This window comes from Stegodyphus dumicola, chromosome 7 (genome assembly GCF_044657685.1).
Source record: "Stegodyphus dumicola isolate Sdum_Otavi_A_Nest chromosome 7, ASM4465768v1".
NCBI classification, from domain to species: Eukaryota; Metazoa; Arthropoda; class Arachnida; order Araneae; family Eresidae; genus Stegodyphus; species Stegodyphus dumicola.
In genome coordinates this window covers 118,537,811-118,560,933 of record NC_140774.1, presented here as the reverse complement: position 1 = coordinate 118,560,933, position 23,123 = coordinate 118,537,811, and the positions used below count along the sequence as shown (strand labels likewise).

Below are 23,123 nucleotides of genomic sequence, written 5' to 3'. Positions count from 1 at the left end.
CACAAGACACAATAACAATAAACAGCGACATAATATATATATGTACCATAACCAAGAAGTCATTTCACTACCAATCTGCAACAAATAGCGGCGACAGCATGGAAACAGGTATAGGCTATCATACAAATGAGAAGGATGGTTTGCATTATAATTCCAAGTTGTGAAAGAAAGAAACTTATAGATATTCCACAAACAGACTGCATTTTCTGAAGGCAGGGCCCATTTCCAATCTATATTTACTTCAGAAGCATTTCATCAATAGATACTTGCATCTATGGTAGATTAGGTGACAGTTTGCATTCTTTATTCAAATGCTCAATAATAACATTTCCACATTAGCCATCCGTCACAAATAATTGCAATATATGTAGCCTTCCTCATAAACAGGCAAGAACACAGAAGACACATCATCAAAATAATGAATATCGTAACAAACATAAGTATAGATTATGTCATCCCTGATAAAGATGTTTTCCAACAGTTTTTTGGGGACTTCAGGTGTTTTGCGCGCATGAAATGCCTATTAAGTCATTAGCTTTCATTTCACAAAAACCCTTATAAATTATATTCCAGATAAGCAAAGCATAGTCATAAGTACAAAAGTCCCATATATACTACTGCGAATGCGCTGTTCCAGATCTGCTCAAACATTAATGCTGGAGAAATACTGAAAACATCTAACTTTCAGAAAGCTGCAATTGAAAGGCAGTACTTATTCACCCCAAGGTAAGCACTGGTGTCTTTGCCTGCTATCAACTATCAGTTAACTATATATTAAAGTACTACAGAATATATTTCTTCGATTATAGTTAGCATACGCAGAGTTTTAGAACTTCGTGATAAATAACTTAGGATAACAGCTCAAAGCTTAGGGAAGGACAAAATACTTCATGGAGGGTCAAAGGCGATTGGTAAAAATTTTAAAGCACGCACCTGACGGTGGGCGTAACTATGGACGTCTATATCTAAATTAATAAATGACGGATGAGATTCACTAAGGCTTCATCAAGGGAGATACTCATCGAAAATTGCCTGCACTCCACCCCCTTTTGATCTGAATTATTCCCCTCCATTTTTAAAGAAGATATTTTTTTCCGGTGATTCATCATGTATCACTTCATCCATCATTTTTTTTCTTCTCAAGAAACCTGGTTCTTGTAAACGTCGTGTATAATGATACAGTAAAATGTCAGAAGGTACTTACTCGTCTAATAATGCAGGGAGAGAAATATGTACACAGCAATTAGTAAATGTGTACTTTCTATATCAGGAGTTCTTTCCACCCCTCTCCTGTGATCTACATAGAATGCAAACAGAGGGAAAAAAAAGGCCTTTGGAATGCAGAATTCCGGTAAAAAAGATATCGGAATTCAGCTTGGTGATTATCATGCATGTTGCTTAAAGAGGCTCTCATACAGGGGTCCTAAAAGGGAGGCTATAGGCTTCATTTCCTTGAATATTGATTCTAGACACGAACTTTCTATCTCAAGTTTTGAGTTTTTGAAAATAAAAGTATAGGATTTTATGAGAACGTTTTCAACCACAGCGTAGGAATGTTACGTAGCCAGAATATTTATACGCTTCCGTTCTGCAAAAATTACATTTGCTGTAACATTTATCGTGCTTTAGTAAACTGAAGACTAGAAGTTCAAATACTTTTATATGGAAAATGCGTAGAGATATCAGAGAACTTACATCATTGCTAAGTGCATATTTATGTCTTACATTAATTATTTCTTAAAATTGTGAATAAAATTTAAGAAGCAACTACATGACAGAAGTTCTTTGATTTGATGATTACCGGTCCTGAATTGGATAAAACAGCATTTGTTCGTTAATTTGAACTGACAGAGAGAAAATATTGATTAGAAACAACTCCGAGAATTTTGTTTATAAACGTATATAATGCTCTCCATTTTATTTTATAAAGCAAAATGAATATCTTTTTAATCAATATTTTACTGTATGCAGAAAAGTTAGATTTTATATTTACTGAAACCTTCTTCCATCAGTTTGAAAACAAAAATTCTATGTCCCTTTTTTTTTTTTTTTTTTTTTTTTTTGTTGTTGTTGTTGTATGTATGTATGTGTCGAGAAAAACTACCACTGTGAAAACACGTCTAAGATACGTAAAGGGTAAAAAGAAATCTGAAAGGGTTCAGGTTTTAACGGTTCCTCAAAAGTGCTTTTTTAAAGTTAATTATTGTTTATCAGTACAAATTATCAGAAGAGATAGCCCAGGTGGAATAACGAGACATTTCATAGGGTATTAAATGAATGTACATTTAGACTAGCGTGGGAACGTTATACGTTTTCTGCATATTTGAAAAAGGAATAAATATGTATAGCAATTCTATAAAAAAATTTAATATTTTTAGTTAGATACATCATGAACTAAATGAACTTTTGTTTAAATCAGTCGGATAAAAATTTAAAAAATAATAATATTCTCAAGAACTGCATCGATCGCTTTTAAATCACTCAGTTTGTTAATCAATAATTAATCAGTTATTTTCAATTTAATTTTAATCAATAATTGTTAATCAGTTTCAATTTGAAGGATAAATATCATTTGTCAGACAGATTGTCAGATACATTTTGTCAGATAGCAACAGACTCGAAGGAAAAGTGAAACAGCGCGTTAACAGTAGACGACATTTAAAATAAATCAACGAGAAATCGTATTTAAGACTAATACTGCTTCTGGGTTAATATATGCACTTTGCAGTTTACTAGTAAACAAATGAAGAGGCTCAAGACCAAACATGAAAGTAACTTAGCAAAACACTTTTGCGGACTACAGTTTTGCTAGAATTTATTTCAAGTTCATCAAAGCGTTAATAGTATGGTAGACCCAACCAAAGCTTTTCTGACGTCTCTTGTTTTGATAAACTACGAGCGCCATAGCGGCCAAACTTCACTGAAGCTGAAATGAATTTCAGGAAAACTGCATTAAGCTTTAATTGCTCAGTTTTATTTTATTTGCACTAATTTTTTTAAACCTCTTCATTTGTTTATTAAATAAATATCTTACATTTTGTTGAATGGCAACAGACTCTAAATTCAAACATGAAGAGAATTAAATCTTGGTACCTTTTTCAAATACTCTATACAGACTCGAATGAATGCGTGCAAGCACGAAACACGCTCTGTCACATTAGCATCATGGCATCGCTTGGAAATTCCGCTTTTCGAGTAAAAATGTTCCGCTAGTACTTTTACCCCCCCGCGCCCATAATAAAATGTTAGTATTCTATCCACTTTTACCTGTTCCTGTACTATCATCGTAATATAGAGATTATTAGATATTTCGAAACAGTAAGTCTGAAAAAAATGAACTATTTGCTAATTTCACATGTTACAACTAACATCTCAACAGCACGTATGGGGAATGCGATAATTCTTTTTTATTTTTGCCCACTTAAAGGGTGAGTGAGGGAAATCCCGAAACCCAGTCAACTTAATCTAAATGGTAATGAGTTTTCACCCGCCGTATTTTAGTTCGGTCGCTACTATAGAGAAACTCTTGAATCTTTAGAAAAAGTGAATAAATCAAATTTTCCCTAACCAAGATTCGAACCATGGATTTTCATGTATAGTAGTTGGAGTTGCTCTCACTTACACCATGAGAGCACGAACGGGGGAATGTTATTGTTCCATATAATGCGAATATAAACCCTTTTTAAGAGAAAAATTCTTAAATAGCAATCCTCTAAGAAATCCTCCCTCAGGCTCATTACTATTAGCATGTTTTTGCATAATTATATAATCCAGTCTTGTCTAGTAATTGCAAAGCTACTGTGAAAATATTTGGAGTACAAACTTAGCTTTGACGAAACATAATTACGAGATCTAACGTAGTGCTTTGCAAGACTGATTAGAACAGTTGTTTTAAATTATCTCGCTCTACAGTATTCTTACTTTAGTTATAAAAACTACTTTCATTACAGCATTTTTTCCAAACATTCAATGCTTACCTAAAATGAAATGCAAGGCGTTGCAAAAGAGTAGCCAACAAGAACTTAGCCGAAGAATCGGACGCCAACTCTTGGCGATGTTTCCTTCGGACCGAAATCCAATAACCCTGGACGAGGCAAAGCAACAAACCACGTGTGCCTTCAATTGATACAGCGAACTAGTGCGGGAAAGACCTCTCTTTTCAGTTCTTTGACTTAATTACCATGTGGATCTCCTTCCGTTGACAGAATTCCTAAGAAACTCGATTTGTTTGTGTATCTCTGAAGTACTCTACAAATGCACATATTGTGCTGAACAGAGCCGTTGACAATTATTTAATCATTTACTTTTTGACAATATGATTACGTCGAAAAATTAGCAAATAAAATTTGTTGTTTTTCTCTGGCAATAAGTCAGACCCATTATAAACTGATTAAAAGAAAATCAGATAATCATTTTCTCATAGCGAATTTATGATCTAATGAAATAGTTTAGAAAATAAAACAGATATTGATTTCAACTAATTAATTTAGTAATATTATTATGTTACATGATTTCTGAAAGCATATATTTGTACATTCAGGTTGACAATAGTAACTGTGAATAGATGAGAACACTCACATCATGGAATTATAAACTTTATAAACGTTATTAAAGCCAAAGAACGTAAATATGATAGAATATGCAGAAGAAGAGAATATTTAGGCTGTTTATGGAACGATCGTGTTTTAACTGTGATACTTACTGCCACTGAGTAAAGATTCATCTGTTCCAAAGTCATTTGATAGCTTAATTGGTGGTGAAAATGTGTTGGATTAAAAAGAGTGTTTCTCTCTTGTTGTTGGGATATGAATTGATGTTTGTTGTGATAATCATCGAAGCAGGAGAAGACGGTGAGTTTTTCTTTTCCTTTTTTTATAAAGTATAGTGGCGCACATTTGTTTTCGGAAACTTTTGTTTTTCAATTTTATTTGCAAGTATTAGTTATTAAATATTCCCGAAATGACTTTGATTTTCTTTCACGTATACTAGTGACCATCGTTTTTAAAGACCTGTTTCCGAAAAGGACATTCGAAACGTTTTGGGTTAAAAAAAAAAAAAAAAAAAAGAGTTTTGGGTTATTTAAAAAATTAATTTTTTTCAAAACGTTCTGAAAAATTCCAAGTATTTGGACACTTTGAGCAAGCAGTTTATATTTAATAAAAACCTGATAATAACGGGACGTCCATATCTCGTTAGATATTGCTTAGTTAAAATTACACTTTTCATGCTCTTTGGGATGGATTTAACTAAATTTTTCGAGTAAGAATGATCCATTTTGTTCCATTCTTCCGTAAGTATAGCTTTTACTGGAGTTTTCGAAGATATGTTATGTTTACTTATTCTTTTTTCCCAACTCACACTATACGTATATATGTATTCGATAAAATTTAATTCCAAAGATTCTGGAGCTGTTTTGATAACTTTAGGACACTTGTATAATAACCCAAATGAATATTTTGGACTATATGTTTAGGATCATTATACTTATAGAACTTTAATGTACTTTACATTCCAAGTTTTTACTTACAAATTCCTTCAGTTCAAATTTTCCTTCAGGTTTTCATTAAGAATATTTATATATTTATACTAATCCATATTATTTTCTGTAAAAAGTAAATTTCCTGTTCCAGGGGCAGGGAAGCATACCGAAACCATTAAGTTTTCACCTTCAGGTAGGCAATAGGTTTTTCGGTTTCAGTTCTTCATTTGTCTCCCAGCAGTTCGTCCACTAGATACACATATATTAAATTTTGATTCATCTGTAGCTATGACAGTTGTCTGAGTATAATAAACTGCTTACCATGGATTTCTAGAACGCCAGGTGTATATTCATTTCTTTCTTTCAGACGAAGAATTTTTTGGGGCGATCGTCCATTGTGTTCATGTGTCCTAATAACTCTTCTAACAAAGTTAACCTTTATTGCAAGTCTTTTTCTAAATTCGCTGTAAGTTTTACGTTACCAATTTTTGGGATTTGTTTGATTTTTCATAGGATAAATGGGATTCTTCGTTTTACCCTTAAATGTAGTTCAACTTCAGTGCATTTTGAATAGTTACACGGAATTTCCATCGATTTAATACATCAAAGATTGTTGAAAACTTGCAGTTCAAGAATTTTCTTGAATATTTTGAATGCTGTTATCATCTCTAAAATCATGAATAATTAAATTTCGAACATTTCTTCTTGTTATGTTATAGCATATTTCCAATCTCACTTCATATAAGGAACTTTTAATATATTTTACTAACCAAGTAATAGTTTCCAACTGCAGACGATTCTTGTGATTATACGTTTATTTAAAACAAAAAATATAACAAGAAACATAGTTTTCTAAAACATCTGAACGATACTTTCGTGAGTCCGAATTATTATGTGAGTTATTAATTAACACTTTTGGAATAAATAATTTTATTGCTTATTTATTATATTATTATTTTATAATGTGCAAGTCGTAAAATAGAGAAAAAATATATTAGGAAAGTATTTGGAGTCAAGATTTAGTACAAGATCTATGCAAATGAATTTCAAAAACTGAAGAATCCGAAAACAAATGAGAGTCAACTTGTTTAAAGCCCGACGATCGAGAATTTCAGATTGTATCAAAAATTTGTGACATTCCAACTCCCAATTAACGGGGAAACGTAATAATAGAACGCAGTAAAAATAAATAATTAAGATTATTTTTTTAGAAACAATAGAAAAATTACTACTGCAAATCAATAGAGTAAAGTTAAGCTGACTACGGCGGTAGACAAAAATATGATTATGCGCCATAGCAAGAATAATAATAAATGATGTTGTAGGGATTTCTAATCATGTTTATTTTTCTTTACTTGCGGTGTGCTCTTTTGTTTAAATACTGATTTAATATACGCAATTAGTAAACGTATTCTCAAGATTTAAGTGCTTGAAAATATAAATAAGTGGTTGCTGGTAGTTTTTTCCCGTAATTGAAATATGTATTGGTTCTGTTATTTCTCTTAATGTTCTTAACTCCCTCAGATCAGTTCGTCGTTCCTGGTTTTGGTCCAATAATTTGGGAGATGACTAATAATTATTTCGTTTTAAATTCAGAATTTATTAATCATAGTTATAATTATAATATACATCAATATATATCAATGATATGTAATTATATTCACAATTTACGTTAGCTATTCAAAAATTTTAAGTCATAAAATTAAGCTTTTTACTTTATTTATGTGTTTTTAATTTTTGTATTGATATAAATAACATTTCATGATAATATGATTCATCATACTCTCCACATACCATTAATTTAATACACCGGTAAATACGAAGCGTAAATGATTCAAGTACTCACTCGTGAGCAGGTATTAGCCAATTTGAAGTCAGTCAAGGAATTCAATCCGATTTTCAACTGTAAAATTATAGAAGAGAGTAAAATCCTGACTTTATTTAGAATAAATTTATTTAATCACTTAACTTTGTCAAAAATTGTATTTTGAATTCATAAATAAAAATTTTTTTATTGAATTCTATGATCTATGATGAAATAAATATTATCGGTGGAGTAAAATGTATTTATTTGCAATACTGTCAATAAGTAATTGGCCTGTACAAAAATACAGTACAATCAGCTTGAAGTTGTCTAATATCATTATAGGCTGTTGTCCCAGTTAGTTAAGATGAATTGTAACTCTGATGAACTTAGGCTAAGTCAGAAGTTTATGAAACTATTAATATCTGTTATAATAACAGTAAAGGATGTTATCTGTGTTGGTTTCCATAAATCAGAGTTTAATTTTGAAAATTGAGTTGGAATGTGTTACCTGTATTGGTTGCTTAAGTTAAGCTTTAATTTCTAAAATTAGAAGTGTCCTATCGAAAAGCCTTCAGGAAAGGAAAATAAAAATGAATAAATAAAATAATGCGCAATTAAAATAAAGTTTAAATATATAAAGAAGAAACTGACAAATTAATTTAAATTAATGAAAAATAGTTAAAAATTTAAGTAAAATACTAAGCTTATCGTAATTGGCGTTGTAGCTGGAATTTTGTTTTCCCTCGAAAACTGAGAAATACCTGAACTAGGCTCTGTGAGTTAATTGCCTGTAGAAATATTTCACTCACATCTGCGCTGATTATCAGAATGTTAGACATTTTTAAAATGTAAATCACGGTGATTTTGTAGACTGTCTAGAATTGGCTATTTTTATATTTATGCCAAATTTCGAGAGAGAAATCTGCAATTAAAGGTTCAAATATTGAGCCCTCTTATTAACTTGAAATGCAATGTAATCATCAGCCAGTGTTATTATGCTTTTAGAATTGTTATAAACCCATAACTCTGATTTTCACTAGCGAAGAAATAGTATAATCGTTAGCTACAATTTTGAACCAAGAAGCAACCTTGTGAATTCTAGTTTTGATTCTAATAACTACAGTTTTCGGAATACATATTCAGCTCTGTGAAAACTATTTCGCTTTTTATATAATTCAAAGGCTTTATTTCTAAGCAATTTTCGAACATTTGTTTAAAATATTCCAAAAGGCAAATTATTAAATACATCCGTTACACCGCTGTTATTTTTGCGGCTGTTCTCTGAGAATTAAAACAGCTATGTGAAAACGTGTTAATTTTAGGATACAAAATTAATGGAATTAAATTTTTTTTCTTACACAAAATAATGTGCTTTCCTGTATAGTCGCGAATATCTACTTGATGTCACACTAAGAATCAGAAACTTCATTTAAAAAAGAAGTTTTAACTGTTCTCATGGGAAAGAAAGTTGTTCTTGTGGTCAAACTTTTCTGAAGAAGAATCATTTTCCCCCTCTAATAACCTGTATAAAGTAACAAAAGTTTAAAGACATTACGTAACTTTTGATTGATTGCATCAAATTCTGTTGTTTAAAACTGAAAGCAAACTCATCTACGTCAAAAACGATTAGTTGCGTTATGTAGAAAATAAAGTGTTATATATTGGAGTTTAAAAAATTCTGTTCGTCAGAATAGCAGCTGCAAGAAATCGACCCTTCATGGCAGCGAAGTATTTTAACCGTTTCATAAAAGCTTAAATGGTTAAAAAAGACAGTGTGATGAAAAAAGAAGGAATTAAGAATCCGTTAATAAATAGTTAATGAAAGAAAGAATTAAAATAATATAAAGGGTATGATATTAGTTGTGGTATAGAATACTTTCTGTATCATTGTTACTATTAAGAAAATCCTAAAATTCTTCCGATAACAATGCAATCATCTTAGGAATTTTACTGTTTTTAATGTTATTTATCAGTTCTGAATATTGCATTGCAAAGTAAAACCTGAAATTTGACATTTACGAGTATTTACTAATTTTTCCAGCTGAAGGGAGTATTTATCAAATAATTATTTTTATGACTTTAAGTAATAGCTCATTTTTTTTTAAATATTATTTCAGTGGAAATGATTTTTAGGAAATTTTGTTCTAGCGAAAAATTCATTATGTTTTATTATGTACTAGGTGTACCCGCCCGGCGTTGCCCGTGCATTTAGAAAATGCAGATAAGTGAATAGCGCAGGAATAGTAGTGTAGGACATGTAGACTATCTCTCTCTCTTCTCCCCCCCCCCACAAGCTACAAAAAAGAAATGAATTGTAATTAATCGATTTAATGTATCGTCAAAACAGCAAACTAACGCTAGAATAAAGAAATCAATTGTTACAATCGAACGTTATTTGAAAACAAATAATATCAGTGAGTCAAAAAAACCGTGATTAATTAATTATAAATAATTTTTTTTAAATTTTTCTAATTCAAAAATCGAAAATCGGGCTTCGAGGTCTGGTGGCCAGCCCCTTTGTGCTTCCGTATAAAAAATTCCAGGTCCCTGCGTGCGATAGATTTGGCTGGAGAGCTCGGTCAGACAGACAGACAGACACATTACACTTGCTTTTATTATTATATATAGATTATTTTTTGTAAATAGACATTCGGAGTTATTTCTGATTTCTTTTAAATACGTTGGAAGTCACAGAAATGAAAAATAATTAAGTTTAAAATCTCGAGGTAATTACTTGGTAATTACTAAATGGGTTCCTAAAAATTTAATTTAGGAATATGCGGTACAAATGAATTCAGTGATGAAACAGTATACGCTATCTAAGCTATGGGAGAGAAAGCTCCTAAATGGGAAATATGCCGAAAAACTTCATAGAACCTAGGGATTTTACCCCTCCTTTGCATTCGTGGTGTAACTGGAAGCATACTTGTCGCGTATTCGAGAGGTTCAGGGTCCGAGTCGCGAGGGTATTGACATTTTTCATAAGTCCAAACACTGGTAGTTCGGTCCAATGTTCGAATTGAGTGAATAGGCTGGCTGCATGGGCGTTTTCATGGTTTTCTCCACGTGTAATGTGTATACGAGCCAGTTTCCCTTAGAAATGGCATCCATAGTTGTTAAGAGAAAGTTTCAGTTCTCAAAATTGAGTTCAAATTCCGAATTAGCTACATCATCAGCGTTATGCAGTGCAGAAAAGGCATTACTGTTTTTAGAATAGAGGAGGGGGAGTTAGGAGGTTATTCCTACTTTAAATTATAGTTTTGATTTACATATTTTTTAAAGAATACTTAAATAAAATTGTTATTTTATTTATAATAGCCGTTCAGAACTCTTTTTTAATTTTGTAGTCTTCCTTTTTTGTACTAAAAATAGTAATATGTCTATATAAAAATGATAAATCTTTTTATAATACGTCTTATGAAAATTAATCTCTGCCAAATGATTCTCATATAACGCTCAATGAACCACGTATTTACATAACAGTACAAGAGTAACTAAAATCTTTCGTCCACTAATAATGATGAGCTTGCAAATTAAAACATTTAGCCAATTAAATAGAAATAGGGAGGAACCATAACGTTCTTATTCTTAATCTAATACGAATACTGTAATTCGCGGCATTTTTTTTATGGTTCTGTTGAACTGTTATCCCCCGTTTCTATGGCCATTTTCTATCTGTAGTGTTTCTGTTGTTACTGTTGTGACTTATCTCGCTTGATCAGAACAAGCTCACGAAATTCATCGCTGCAAAGAATGCAAGATTGCGCATGTGCACCATATCGAGCCTTGAGCACTATATCGTGAGAGTACGATTTTGCTCAGTTCCGTCCCCAGTTTTGATGGAGAGCACCCCGGGGGGTGAGGACTGGTCCGAAAATCTTTCACGCTTCTTCTCTTACTACCAACCTCTCGAGAAGACTTTCGGCTCGCCGCATATTTAGAGTGCTGCCATGCCGCACAGATACCATAAATTTACAAATTCACCTTCTCCGAGATTCGAACCAGTGGCGTAGCGACGGGGGGGCAAGGGGGTGCATGATGCCCCGGGCGCTGCTCCTAGAGGGGCGCCAAATGGTTTCCAAACAATACTTTCCGGAAAATTTCAGTTTTTATTTTGATCGATTTCTGGAAAATATATTTAAAATTAATAACTATTTTAATATAATTAATTATTTATTTTCTTGATTTGTCTGATAAGATGTGTAATAAAATGTTTGCAGTACATCAACCAAAACGTTCTTTCTGACCATTTTATTTGTCCAAAGTAGAGATATATTTTTATTTTTTTAAACGAAATGCACGTATATCTCCCGCTTTTTATTTTAAAACGATAACACGACCTTGTCCCGAATTTCTCAAACATATCCAGTTTCCAAAATCCGATTCCATAATCTGGAAATAACATTTTTTGAAAATCCTAACGCTTCCGCTACAATGGATTGCGTTTGACTCTCCTGTAAACGACTGATGGCCTTCCAGTCTACCGATTCAACTAAGTCATCTTGCTAAATCATCGGACTGACTGCTACAAACAGTCAACTCTTTTTCAATTGTTGCCCACCAGCGGCCGAGCGGTAAAGTCGCTGAACACTGGTAGTTCGGTCCGAGGTTCGAATCCCGCGAACAGGCTGGCTACATGGGTGTTTTCGTGGTTTTCCCCATGTGTAACGTGTATACGAGCCAGTTTCCCTTAGAAAGTCCTCCACGAAGGCATCCCTCCTCTTAGGCAGATAGCCCTAGTGTGCTTTGCCATAATTAAATACACCACCACACCACTTTTCAATTGTTTTTAAATCTCCTACTACAAAAGGAATGCTGCAGGTCGCTTGTCACTCCTTATCTTAAACACATAGTTTTCGACGTCACAGACTAAATTTGCCTATTCCCAACTTTGTAAACAATATAATTTTCCTTTATAATCTATTCTATTTCCTGTTGTTCAAAAAGATTGTCGATTATATGGTTATTTCATACCGAATCCACAACATCCCCTAATTATTTTTGAGCAGTGAATGTGACTGCATGACGTTACTCCGCAGTAGAAAAGAAACGGAACCTAAAACTCCACTACAGATCTATAGAGAAAATGTTTTTCCAAACCTAAGGGTCTCACTTCAAATACTACTTACTATTTCATTATCAAATGCTAGCTATGAACGTTCGTTCAGCTAATTAAAATACATTTTCACATATTTATAATCAACAATGGGACAAGATCCCCTAAGCCATCTAGCATTTTTAAGTGTGGAAGGAAAAAAATTTGAAAGGATCGACTTTGATGAAGTAATGATAAATTTGCTTTTCAAGACTTTGATGAAGTAAATGACAAATTGGTGGAAGATATGCTTTTCAAGAGGGTTTGTAGTTCTGAATCCAGGTGTTGTTCATCCGCAAGGGCAGCAAAGTTTATTCGCGAAGGAACGGCTAGTTGTTCAATACGAGACAAGGTGTCTGCAACAATGTTCTGCGAACCCTCAATATAACGGATATCTTTTGAAAATTTCCCTATGAAGTCTAGGTGTCTCATTTGACGAGGAGAAGCTTTATCCTAACGCTGTTGAAAAGCATAGGTTAAGGGTTTGTGATCTGTTACGATCATGAAAACGCGTTCCTCTAGCATATGTCGAAAATATTTGACAGCTTCATAAACTCCTAACAATTCGCGATCGTGAGTGCTGTATCTGGTTTGTGCTGGTGAAAGTTTTTTTTAGAAAAATGTGAAAGTGGTCTCCATAATTCTTGATCTTTCTGTTGTAAAACTGCTCCTATAGCTGTTGTTGATCCACGCTGAGCAACGTCAACGTGGAGAGACATTAGGTTATTTTTGGGAAGCAGAGGATATGAAAAATATGCTACGCCTTCGCCGGGAATCGAACCGCGGACCTCTGGAGTACCGGCCCAGCGTGCAGAACCACTACACCACGAAGGCAGGCTAGGAAAGAGGGAAAAATACCTTATAAACGTAGAGTGATAATAGTTTAGATGCGGAAGGATACTGCAAAATTTGTTGCCGAAATTAAATCATTTTTGCATTTTTGGAACACTTCGCGGGATTCTGTGGTCCAGGTTATGTAACACGTTTATCGTTTTTCTTGCTTCAAACCAAAAAAGAATTTAGAGGAGCTTGTATGGTCGCTGCATAAGGTAAGAAACGTTGATAAAAATTGAGCATAGCAAGATTCTTAAGTCCTTCACTGAAGATGGTACGGGTATATCGGGGATAGCGGTGACTGTGTCTGGAAGCGGTCGAACACCATCAGCGGAAGTTTCATGACCAAGAAAGGATACTCTCGGTTGGCCAAAAACGCATTTAGAAGGATTAAGACCGACACCGTACCTTTGAAAACGTTCAAAAACTGTTCTCAAATGTGGTAGGTGTTCTTGCTCTGAAGAGGAGGCGATTAAGACATCATCAAAATAAGGTACACAAAAGTCGAGGCCGATTAACATCTGATTCATGAAGCGTTGGAACGTTTGAGCAGCATTGCATAAGCCTAAAGTCATGACCCGAAACTCAAATGGTCCAAAAGTCGTAATAACCACAGTTTTTGGAATATCAGCTGGGTTAACGGGCAATTGGTGATACGCCCGCCCAAGATCAAGGGTTGTAAAAATAGCTCTTCCCTCTGAAACTTGCATACAGTCTTGAATGTGAGAGACTGGGTAACGATCAGGAATTGTAGCTGCATTTAACCGACGATAATGGCCACACGGGCGTCAGTTACCATTTCGTTTCCGAATTAGATAGAGCCCATGAACTTTTTGAAGGACGGCAAATTCCCTGTTCTATCATGTATTGAAATTCTTCTTTGGCAGCTTTAAGCTTGTCCGGAGGTAAGCGTCTTGGTTTAGCTACAATTGGAGGTTTGGTAGTTTCAATATAATGTAGTACATCGTGCTTGGGTTCGAAAATACCTATAACTGGGCGCGTGTTTGTAGGGAATTCTCTGAGGAGTTGATGCCATGGGGAGTTACCCGAAATCAGTTTAATGCTCAAATCTTGACTAATGCGAATTACTCTCGGAATATATCAAACGGTGATTCTTAAGATCGACAAGCAGAAAATTTTTGAAAAAAGTCAGCGCCACTAATAGGACTTGAAACAGTAGCAATAATGAATGGCCATTGGATGTTGCGGCGCAATTCTAAATCAACAGATATCAGGCGTTCATCAAAAGTTTGAATAGGAGTTCCATTTGCTACATAAAGTTGTAAGTTGGTAGGGCGCTTTTGTTCGTGAAAATGTGGTGGAATGACAGAAACATCAGCCCCGGTGTCTACAAGAAACCTCAAGTCCGAATTCTTTTCGATAACGAAAAGGCGTGCAAAATTCCGGCCGCTGTCGTTCACAACTTCGAGCAACGGCCCTTCTCGTTTCCCTGGTAGTTATAACGACACGGTGGGCGGCATTTGTTTGCCTTGTTTCCAAATTTGTGGTGGTTAAAAACAAATACTCGGGTTATGAATACCCGGCTTTCATAACGTTTCCTCAGTGGGCTACGACGTGTATTTCGACCACGTGATGTGGAGCGGTTGCGCTGAAATGTTTCAGCTTGATGGCTACTAACTGAGCAACCTGTTTGGACAAATCATCAATTTGAGCCTGTAACGCCACAATAGCAGGAGCCTGCACTGCGTTTATTTGAGCTGGAATTGTCAGCTCGTGAATTTTATCAGCGGTTTCGGGAAGATTTTTAAGTGGCTTCGTACTGGCTGCTAAAATGGTTTGCATGTTAGATGGGAGCCTATTCATCCATATTGTTTTGAGAATGTTATCCGTTAGGTTACCGGCGGCTAGACATTTTACATTTTAGACAGCGATTGAGAAGGCCTCATATCACCCAACCGTAAATCGTGCAATAATTGCTTGATTCTGTCTCGGATTCTTCATAAACAGAAATTAATTTTTTTTTAAAGATTTGTATTTGTCCGTCGCCGGTGAATTCAGAATTATTTCACGAGCTGATTGCAGTACCTCTGATTCTAACGCGGCGATCGCTGTATAAATTTGAGTTTCGTCGGCAGTAATGTGACTCAACTGCGCATAAAATTGAATGAACCATAACGATGGGTCTCGGCGACAAAAAGGCGGTGGCTTGCGACTCGCGAAAATTGTAAAGCAGCATCTTTGTCATCCACTTTAGATCAATCAAATATGCACAGTAATAATATGTATAGAAAAATAATCACTATGTATATAGTGACACAGTTTCTTGGTACTTGAAATCAGAGAAATTGGCGGCTCAAATACAGTAGACGATACATATATCCGCTGAAATTATGACAGAAATATGTTGAATCGCCGGAATGCGGCACAACGCTTGAAATGACAGGTGAAATGTCTTACTTGCATCTCATCACACTGGATAACTTACTGCTGCTCAGAATTTTGACATATAAACTCCATATTCGTGCAACATTGAAGGTTGCTATTCGTAATAAATACGTGTCACCAATTATGGTAGTACAATTTTTTGAGACAGATCGTTAAATAATTATAACAATTGAATAGAATAAATATGATTTTGTTTTTGGTTGCTATGGGTTACCAGACTGGCAGAATTGAGTTGTAGTAGGCAAGTTGCCACATATCTATTTATCTATAATGTATATTAAACTTTTAATTGTTTAAAAACTGTACTTTTTAAAAACACTTATATAAATATGTAAAATAAATAACACCTTTTTAACTAATTCTAGATCATCGTACGTCTGATTTTTGTGCCGACACAGATGCATTTCCTAATCCAAGGCTAGTAGTTAGGTAGTGATTATTCTTAATATATTTTTGAGTATTTTATGGCAGATTCAGCATTTTATTATTATTTGCATTATTTTCTTATTGAGAATATATTCTATATATTATATTACTGAAAGTTTTTAAGGGGGGCGCCAAAAAGGTATTTTGCCCCGGGCGCCAGTTATACTTGCTACGCCACTGATTCGAACCTGGGCCCTTCGGTACAGCAGTCACCACTATCCCGGTTGGGCAGCTGTAGTGCTTTTTTTCTATCGCTTGGCATGCGCCAATTTAGCTGCGCATGTGTAATGAATTTTATGCTAAAATTAAAGAAATGTTCACCCGGCTATGACTTCTAGCTTCGTATAGCATACTGCTTTCATCGTCATCTTCATTTAGAAGAAACTCAACATTTTAATGAAAATTTAAAGTCGCATAGGATTGCAAACTTGTGAATTATCTGCAAATCTACGGCAGTCTCCAGATTTTCATTCTATCTACCTATCAGTATATCATTTTACAGAGGTTTTAAAATAAATTTGATTTTTATTTTAAAACTTTAGTAAATGTTGTTGGATGAGGACTTTTTTTTTCTTTGTTTTTCCTTGTACCATACTCAGAACGATATCTGAGGAAGGAAGAGGGTTGAAAAAGGCTTCGAACATTAATCGTATAACCCACCGAAAAGTGCACTCAGTCAACTTTGATATCAGAAAGAAAGGAAGACCGAAATAAATAATCACGGCTGAAGGTACATTGGATAGGGGGTGTTTTATTTTCCATTATCGGCTCAGGTGCTTTTCTGCTTACGACATCGATGGCAAGGAAGATCGGGGAAGAAAGAAAGGGGGAGGGTATCCCTGCATTTTGTTGACATTCTCTTTCCTCGAGAGATTGACATCGTTTGTGTACTTCCAGCGAATGTTTGCGTCAACCGATAACGTATGGAGGGTTCTTCAAGTTCCTCGCCACTTCAAAGCTAATGAGGAGATGCCGAAAAGGAGACTTTCTGCCCTCCCGATAAATCTCAGCGGTGCCTTTATTTTTGTTGTTTGTTAACATAACATCGTGCATATTCATACAACTTAAATGTGCGCTGTGTAAACTCTTCGTGGAAGTATTCGCAAGTGTTTGTTCGAAACATACGGGAAGATGCTAGTTGAACGCATGATTGTCGTAAATTGGCGTTTGCTCTCGATTTCAGACTTATAAGGTGATCTAAAACTTAGTAAACATTCAAAAATAGCTTTATATGTAATTTGCCAAGTAATGTAATAGAATTGGTAGAAAGGCATAAAATTTCAGATTATATCTATTAAAGTTTATTTTGGAACTCTTAATTAATTTAGCTTCATCATAGTGTTTCATCTATAGCAAAAGAATCTCAAAATAAATGTCGAATGTCGGTGGCCATCATTGCCGAGTTAAATTCTTTAGAAGCAACATGCCATCGTAAAGCTGTTATGAGGCATTATGGGTTTAAGAGGTTATGGGTAGCATGAGGTAAAGAGGGTAACATTTATTTCGGGATCACCATATACATGCTGTCTTTTAACTTTTTTAACTTATAAAGATATTGTCCGACTTTTATGACATATTATGTCAGATTGACTTTTAGACGTTGTTTGACTCTCGGGACATAACGTCAGACAACGCTGCCACTGACGTTCATGCCATTGCTTGAATCCATGAGCAGCATTTGTATATCCATGACCCCAGATAACTTTAACAAATAATTCTCAAATTAGTTCTGAACGTCTAGATTACTTTTCATGCTAAAAAATGAAAGTTTATTATGTTATTGTTTCTAAAAGTTGAGAACTGCATCCCTGGAAAAGCTGGGTGAGGTGAGTCCCATCTGCATTAATATCTCAAAATTCCAAAGCTTGCCTCTCATTTTTCTGGAGAATTATTTTTCTAAAACTGCAAATACAGCGAAAACTCTTTTTCGTTTTGCAGTTGCACGTCACCTTCTGAAAGTAATGTCTTCAAAGTTCCATTATGCAGTTAGTTCGTTTTCGTAATGCAGATTCTCGAAGAAGAGAGACATCTCTATACCAGCAACGATCTTATGCAGATTTATGTGGCACAAGATCATGTTAGTAAAATGAGCATATAACGAATATGCAAATTCGAAGGGCGTGGTTGCACGCCTGACCGATGCCAGAGTTTGGAATAAATGAGTTTAGCGATGGTAGCAGATACGTTGATACGGTTTCGTCTGTTTGTCTGTTGGATGTGCTCCCCCTTCCGAGCTAGTCACTCGCTCTGTCCGGATGCTGGGAGTGGACAGTATGGAGAAGGTTAGCCAACTTTTCTACGGCAGTCCATTCAGGCTTGGAAGGAACTTTAAGGGTCCTATCAAATTTTGACTCGATCTGGGCGTATTTCTATATGTTAAATAATCAAAGTGTCGTCCTCTAGGGCTTCTACCCCTTTGGAAGGCATACGAGAGTTGGCATTACTCGTATATGGGCAACTCGATGACTTTTTTTTAATCCAACGGCGGGCACTTATCTTACTCGATGACCTGGGTATGAGTTTTCTCTCCGTATGTTCTATCTGTTTAGATGGATAAGTATTATGACATATAATTTATAAAAAGTGCTGTTTCATATGTTTTCTGTTAATTAATCTAATTTTTCTTATAACTCGATGATAAAGAAATATAGCCTCAAAGTATATTATTTGAGTCATCGTTGTGTTTTAAAATTTCAATATCATGCCGCGGATCGCACATTCAGCGCGTAAAATTGCATGTTCAGCGGCTTTTTACGATAGAAATGCGTATGCTGTCATCCAGCAATCGAGCCAGGCATTGTCACAGCCACGTCCAAGCTTAGACAGTGACTATGTGATGTTAACTGAAACTTAGTCTTGTGATACATACGTGTGTAGTTAGCTGTTTATGGCGTATTTCATCGAGGGTTTGGATTACTGAAAGTGGCATAACGAAAATTTTCTGGTCGTCCAACCGAAAAACGAAAAGCACATTCTGAGACAATTTTCCATGAAAAATCGACCAGTGTGTTTAATGTGCGTGTGGTGCTGACGACTGTGTATTTTACTTTTTCATAACAAGTGCAAAAATTCTAGTTTCGGTCATTCTAAAGAGAAGATAACATTACCTTGTTCCTTAACCGTAGAGCAAAAATCGTCCCGAAGACCGAATGCGGCTCTTCTAATTGCTTAATCTGGCTAGTTAAGAAATCAAGTATAACGACATTTTCATATCTTTTGTATCCGATTTCGTACGCAAACTACCGAAATCAGTAGCACGAGTGTGCGTATGTTACTACAGTCACTTAGCGATCAGTCTAAGATGAGAATACTAGATATGCTAGAAAGCATATGCATCCGTCGGAGAATACAATTTTATCATTTCTAGTAGATTTAATTTAGAAATTAAACAATGGATAATTTTAAGACAAAAAGAGTGATCAGAAAAGGAAGTTTAGAGAAAAAACATTTCGCCTGTAAATTTTTATTTTGGAAATGAAAAAGCATCCTTGTCAAACATTTGATGATGTATTCGTAATTTATTTAATTGTAATTATATTTTTTTATAATTTTTACCAGGGAGAGTGTTTCCCTCCTCTCCATCCTAACTTGCTAGCCATAGAAGTAACGCAAAATAATGTCACGGTTCTGCCCGCATGATGCACTAAAAAGACCTTTTGGGATCACGTTTAAAAGTATTTTCCCGCCCCAGAAACTGCGAAAACATAGAGGTATACAATATTGATTCGTTTCACTACATTAAGCCGAATGATTTAGATATGGTATCACCTGACTGACGAAAGAGAGAGACTGTGATTTGTCTGCTTGGGTTTTAAACAACCTAATCGTAGCTGATCGGTCTGATTTAAAAAATTTACGGTGGTGAACAGAGGTTGATAGAACAAACAAAAGGTTTTGAAGTTAATCTTGCTCTGTTTTATAAGTACCCCCTCCTGTGTTCCATCTGCTTACATTCCAGGTGTATTTGTGTAACAATCGCTTGATTGACGTTAATGTCATCATGCTGTATAGACAGCTGTTCTCGTTATTCCCATTCGCTTCTCTTCTCTAAAATCTCAGCTGTTTCAGAAACTATTGTTAAACACGTTATACTTAAAATGCAAGATTTTGTGAAACAGGTCAATTAACATATTCCAGCAGGTAACAACTTCTAGTATTAATTCAAGCAACTACTTAACATAAGATTTTTTTAATAACATTAATAACATTAAAACTATGGGTACAAGTAAACGCAAGACAGCCATAATAAATCTCCAAGTACTGCTCCCATTTACTAGTCATTTTTAAGAGCTTCTACAAAAGTTAGGCGTAACAGTATTGGAACCCTTACGATTTAAAAGTTTTGTTTGTTCCACTCCACAGAACCAGGTCTACAATTTTCATTGGCCTATTATGCCCATTCCAGGCAATGCGATCTTGGTATTTTGTACAAGTGGAATTATATAAATACATTCTAAGAAGATTAGTTGGGTTTGTACCGGGCTCTAAGACAGTCAGTTATCAAGCTCATACACATCAAATAAATTAATATTATTAATCTGAGACTTGACATAGTTCTGTGCCACATTTGTTAATTTTGAAATAGTGCTATTTATCTTTCCTATCAGATATAGAGTCTTGATTAGGAATTTTCTGAAAGCGAGCTCGTTGTTTTTAGTTCGTTAAATGAAACTGAGATATTAAAGGACAGATATTATACCCCGATAATTATGTTTAGAAAGCACATTGTTTATTTTCAATCCCGATAGGTCCCTTGAATATTTCACCTGAATGGTTACTTTCACTTTTTTTCTTTTTTTTTTAGATTTCCTGTATTTGAATTGAGTAATTTATTGAGAAATTAATCTAAAATATGTTGTTCGATTTAAAACTTCTATTACAAATTTAGCTATTATAGAATGTTAGCAGGAATGACTGTTGATGTTTGTTAGGGAAAATGTTAGGGAAACTTATGTAAAATAATGTTATATTTGTATTTTTTTATTTTAATAATATTTATATATCCTTATAAAGTTACTACATGATATACCCAGTATTATTTAATGCATTTAATGGATGAAAGTTATTTTTAAACCTCGGTGACTGAGGTTCGTTTTACAATAAAAGGCGGGACAATTAAAACTTTTTTATAGGAAAAAAAGAAGTGATTTATTTTCTGAATTTACATATAATTTTCTGTTTTTTTAATACATTTTCTTTTGGGGTTTAAACATTTATCACAAGGACAACCGATTTTTGAATACAATATTCATATAACTCCATCAGCTGGAGGTAAAAGCCATTTTGTGATTCTTGGTCGTTTTCACTTCTGTATCAGTGATTATTATTTCTTCATGCCATTAGCTGAAATCTCCCGTAACGCGAGTTTGGGTCTTAATTGCCTGCACCAAATCGTCAATGCTCGTAGATGGCCGACCAGAGCGCTATTCGTTATGGATGTTACCGGAACTTCCTTGAACAATCTCATCCATTTTTGAACTCATTGCATTGTCACCATTGCACTTCACATATATGGCGATGAATATCCTCAGTTTTTATGTTTCTTTCTGTTACCAATCAGATGATAGACCATATTTCTCAATCGGAAAGGTGCTCCATTTTAGTAAACACTTTAATTTTATATTATAAAGCGTACAGAATAATGAATGCAACTAGCGCAGGATTCTGCACAAAGAATGCCGGGAACCTGTGCACGAAATCATTCTCACTAAACCCGCATAATTTCAAACTGCATTTACAAACGGACCTTACTTAAACAATAATCCACATGTGATGTCAACCTACTGAAATCACCTCATATGCGGTCAGGTCGTAAATTTAGAACCCCTTTTTTCACGGGGGGCTGAAAAAGAGGGGATAATCTTGCTCGTGGTCTTGAGAAAATGTGGGGGTCGTTTAAACATCTAACTTCTCTACATTCAGTTTTTATACAGAGGAAAATACAAGTTGAATTTTTCGAATGAATGCAATTCTGTACAATGAAAATGTATTATTGAACTATAAACTGTAAGGCAAATAACATCTTTTTTTAAAGTAGGAGTAGAAAGACAGATATTTGTTACATCAATGAATTTGTAGTAAATATTGAATTTTTCATTTTGAATGCTATGTTTGTTCCATGCATGCGAAGTAGTATCTGAGAAAATAGTCTTAACCCAAATGGCCTTCAACCTTTTCACGTCTAAGGACTGTTATTCAATTACATTGTGGTCGCTGCTTTTTGGTTAATTTTCTAATGACATATAAACATTAAATTGTTTTTAATTTGAGACTAACTGAATAAAATAACGCAAACTAGACTGCGAAAACTTCTTCAGAATGAAGTTAATACTGAAAAATACATTTATCCTATTATCTAATTTTATACTACAACAAAACTTTTAAAATTTGTGAAATTAGCAGTGCACTAAGTAGAAATAAGGATGACATTGTGTTTTAGGAAAGTGGCAAATCTAAACTAGTTACACTAACTAGTTAAAACTAGTTACAGTGACAAAGTGAAAATAACTATGATTTTAGCAACAGTGATGACGAATTTCTGGGATTCTAAGAAATGCTGATGTATTTGCTAATTTTTTAATGCAACTGTTCCGTTTTCGTTGTATAAAGTGTTATCACTAAAATAGGTACTTAATCCTTTTCTGTCTAAGTATTTTTCGCAAGTTTTAACCTAATAAACCACTGCGCGTCTTACAGGCCAGGAAATTGGGGTATAGTATAAATCGCCCTTCATTTCGTATCAGTGCCGAGGATTTCGATGAAAAAGGGTACCTTTTTAAAAACGAACTTTTTAACGAAGAAAAGCCGTTTTATGTACAGCATAATGTCTAAAAATACCGTCAATTTAAACAGTAATCTTGACTTTAAAACTTTTGTATGCATTTCTTGAATTGATTAATAAATGTAAATTTGTAATTAAAAAAAAAATGTATAATATTTTATTTAGTTACATGCTAGTTATCTGTGCTATTGCTTCGTTTTTGGTATAGACACCCCCCCCCCTCCCAGAAAAAAGCGTTTTGCTCCTCGATCGCAAAAATTTCTCGATTTCCCATTACTTAACTAGTGAAATTTCC

At 34.4% G+C, this 23,123-nt stretch overlaps 1 protein-coding gene across 1 annotated transcript in view; it reads left to right on the top strand.

Moving 5' to 3' along the window:
* Positions 1–4,137: 4,137 nt before the first annotated feature.
* LOC118192897 (netrin receptor UNC5C-like) overlaps positions 4,138–23,123 on the top strand; it is a 606,963-nt gene continuing 587,977 nt past the window's right edge. Inside the window, exon 1 of the mRNA XM_085820754.1 lies at positions 4,138–4,850. Within this exon, the coding sequence (XP_085676880.1) occupies positions 4,763–4,850 (88 nt within the window). The 5' untranslated portion in view covers positions 4,138–4,762. The remainder of the gene's footprint in view (positions 4,851–23,123) is intronic.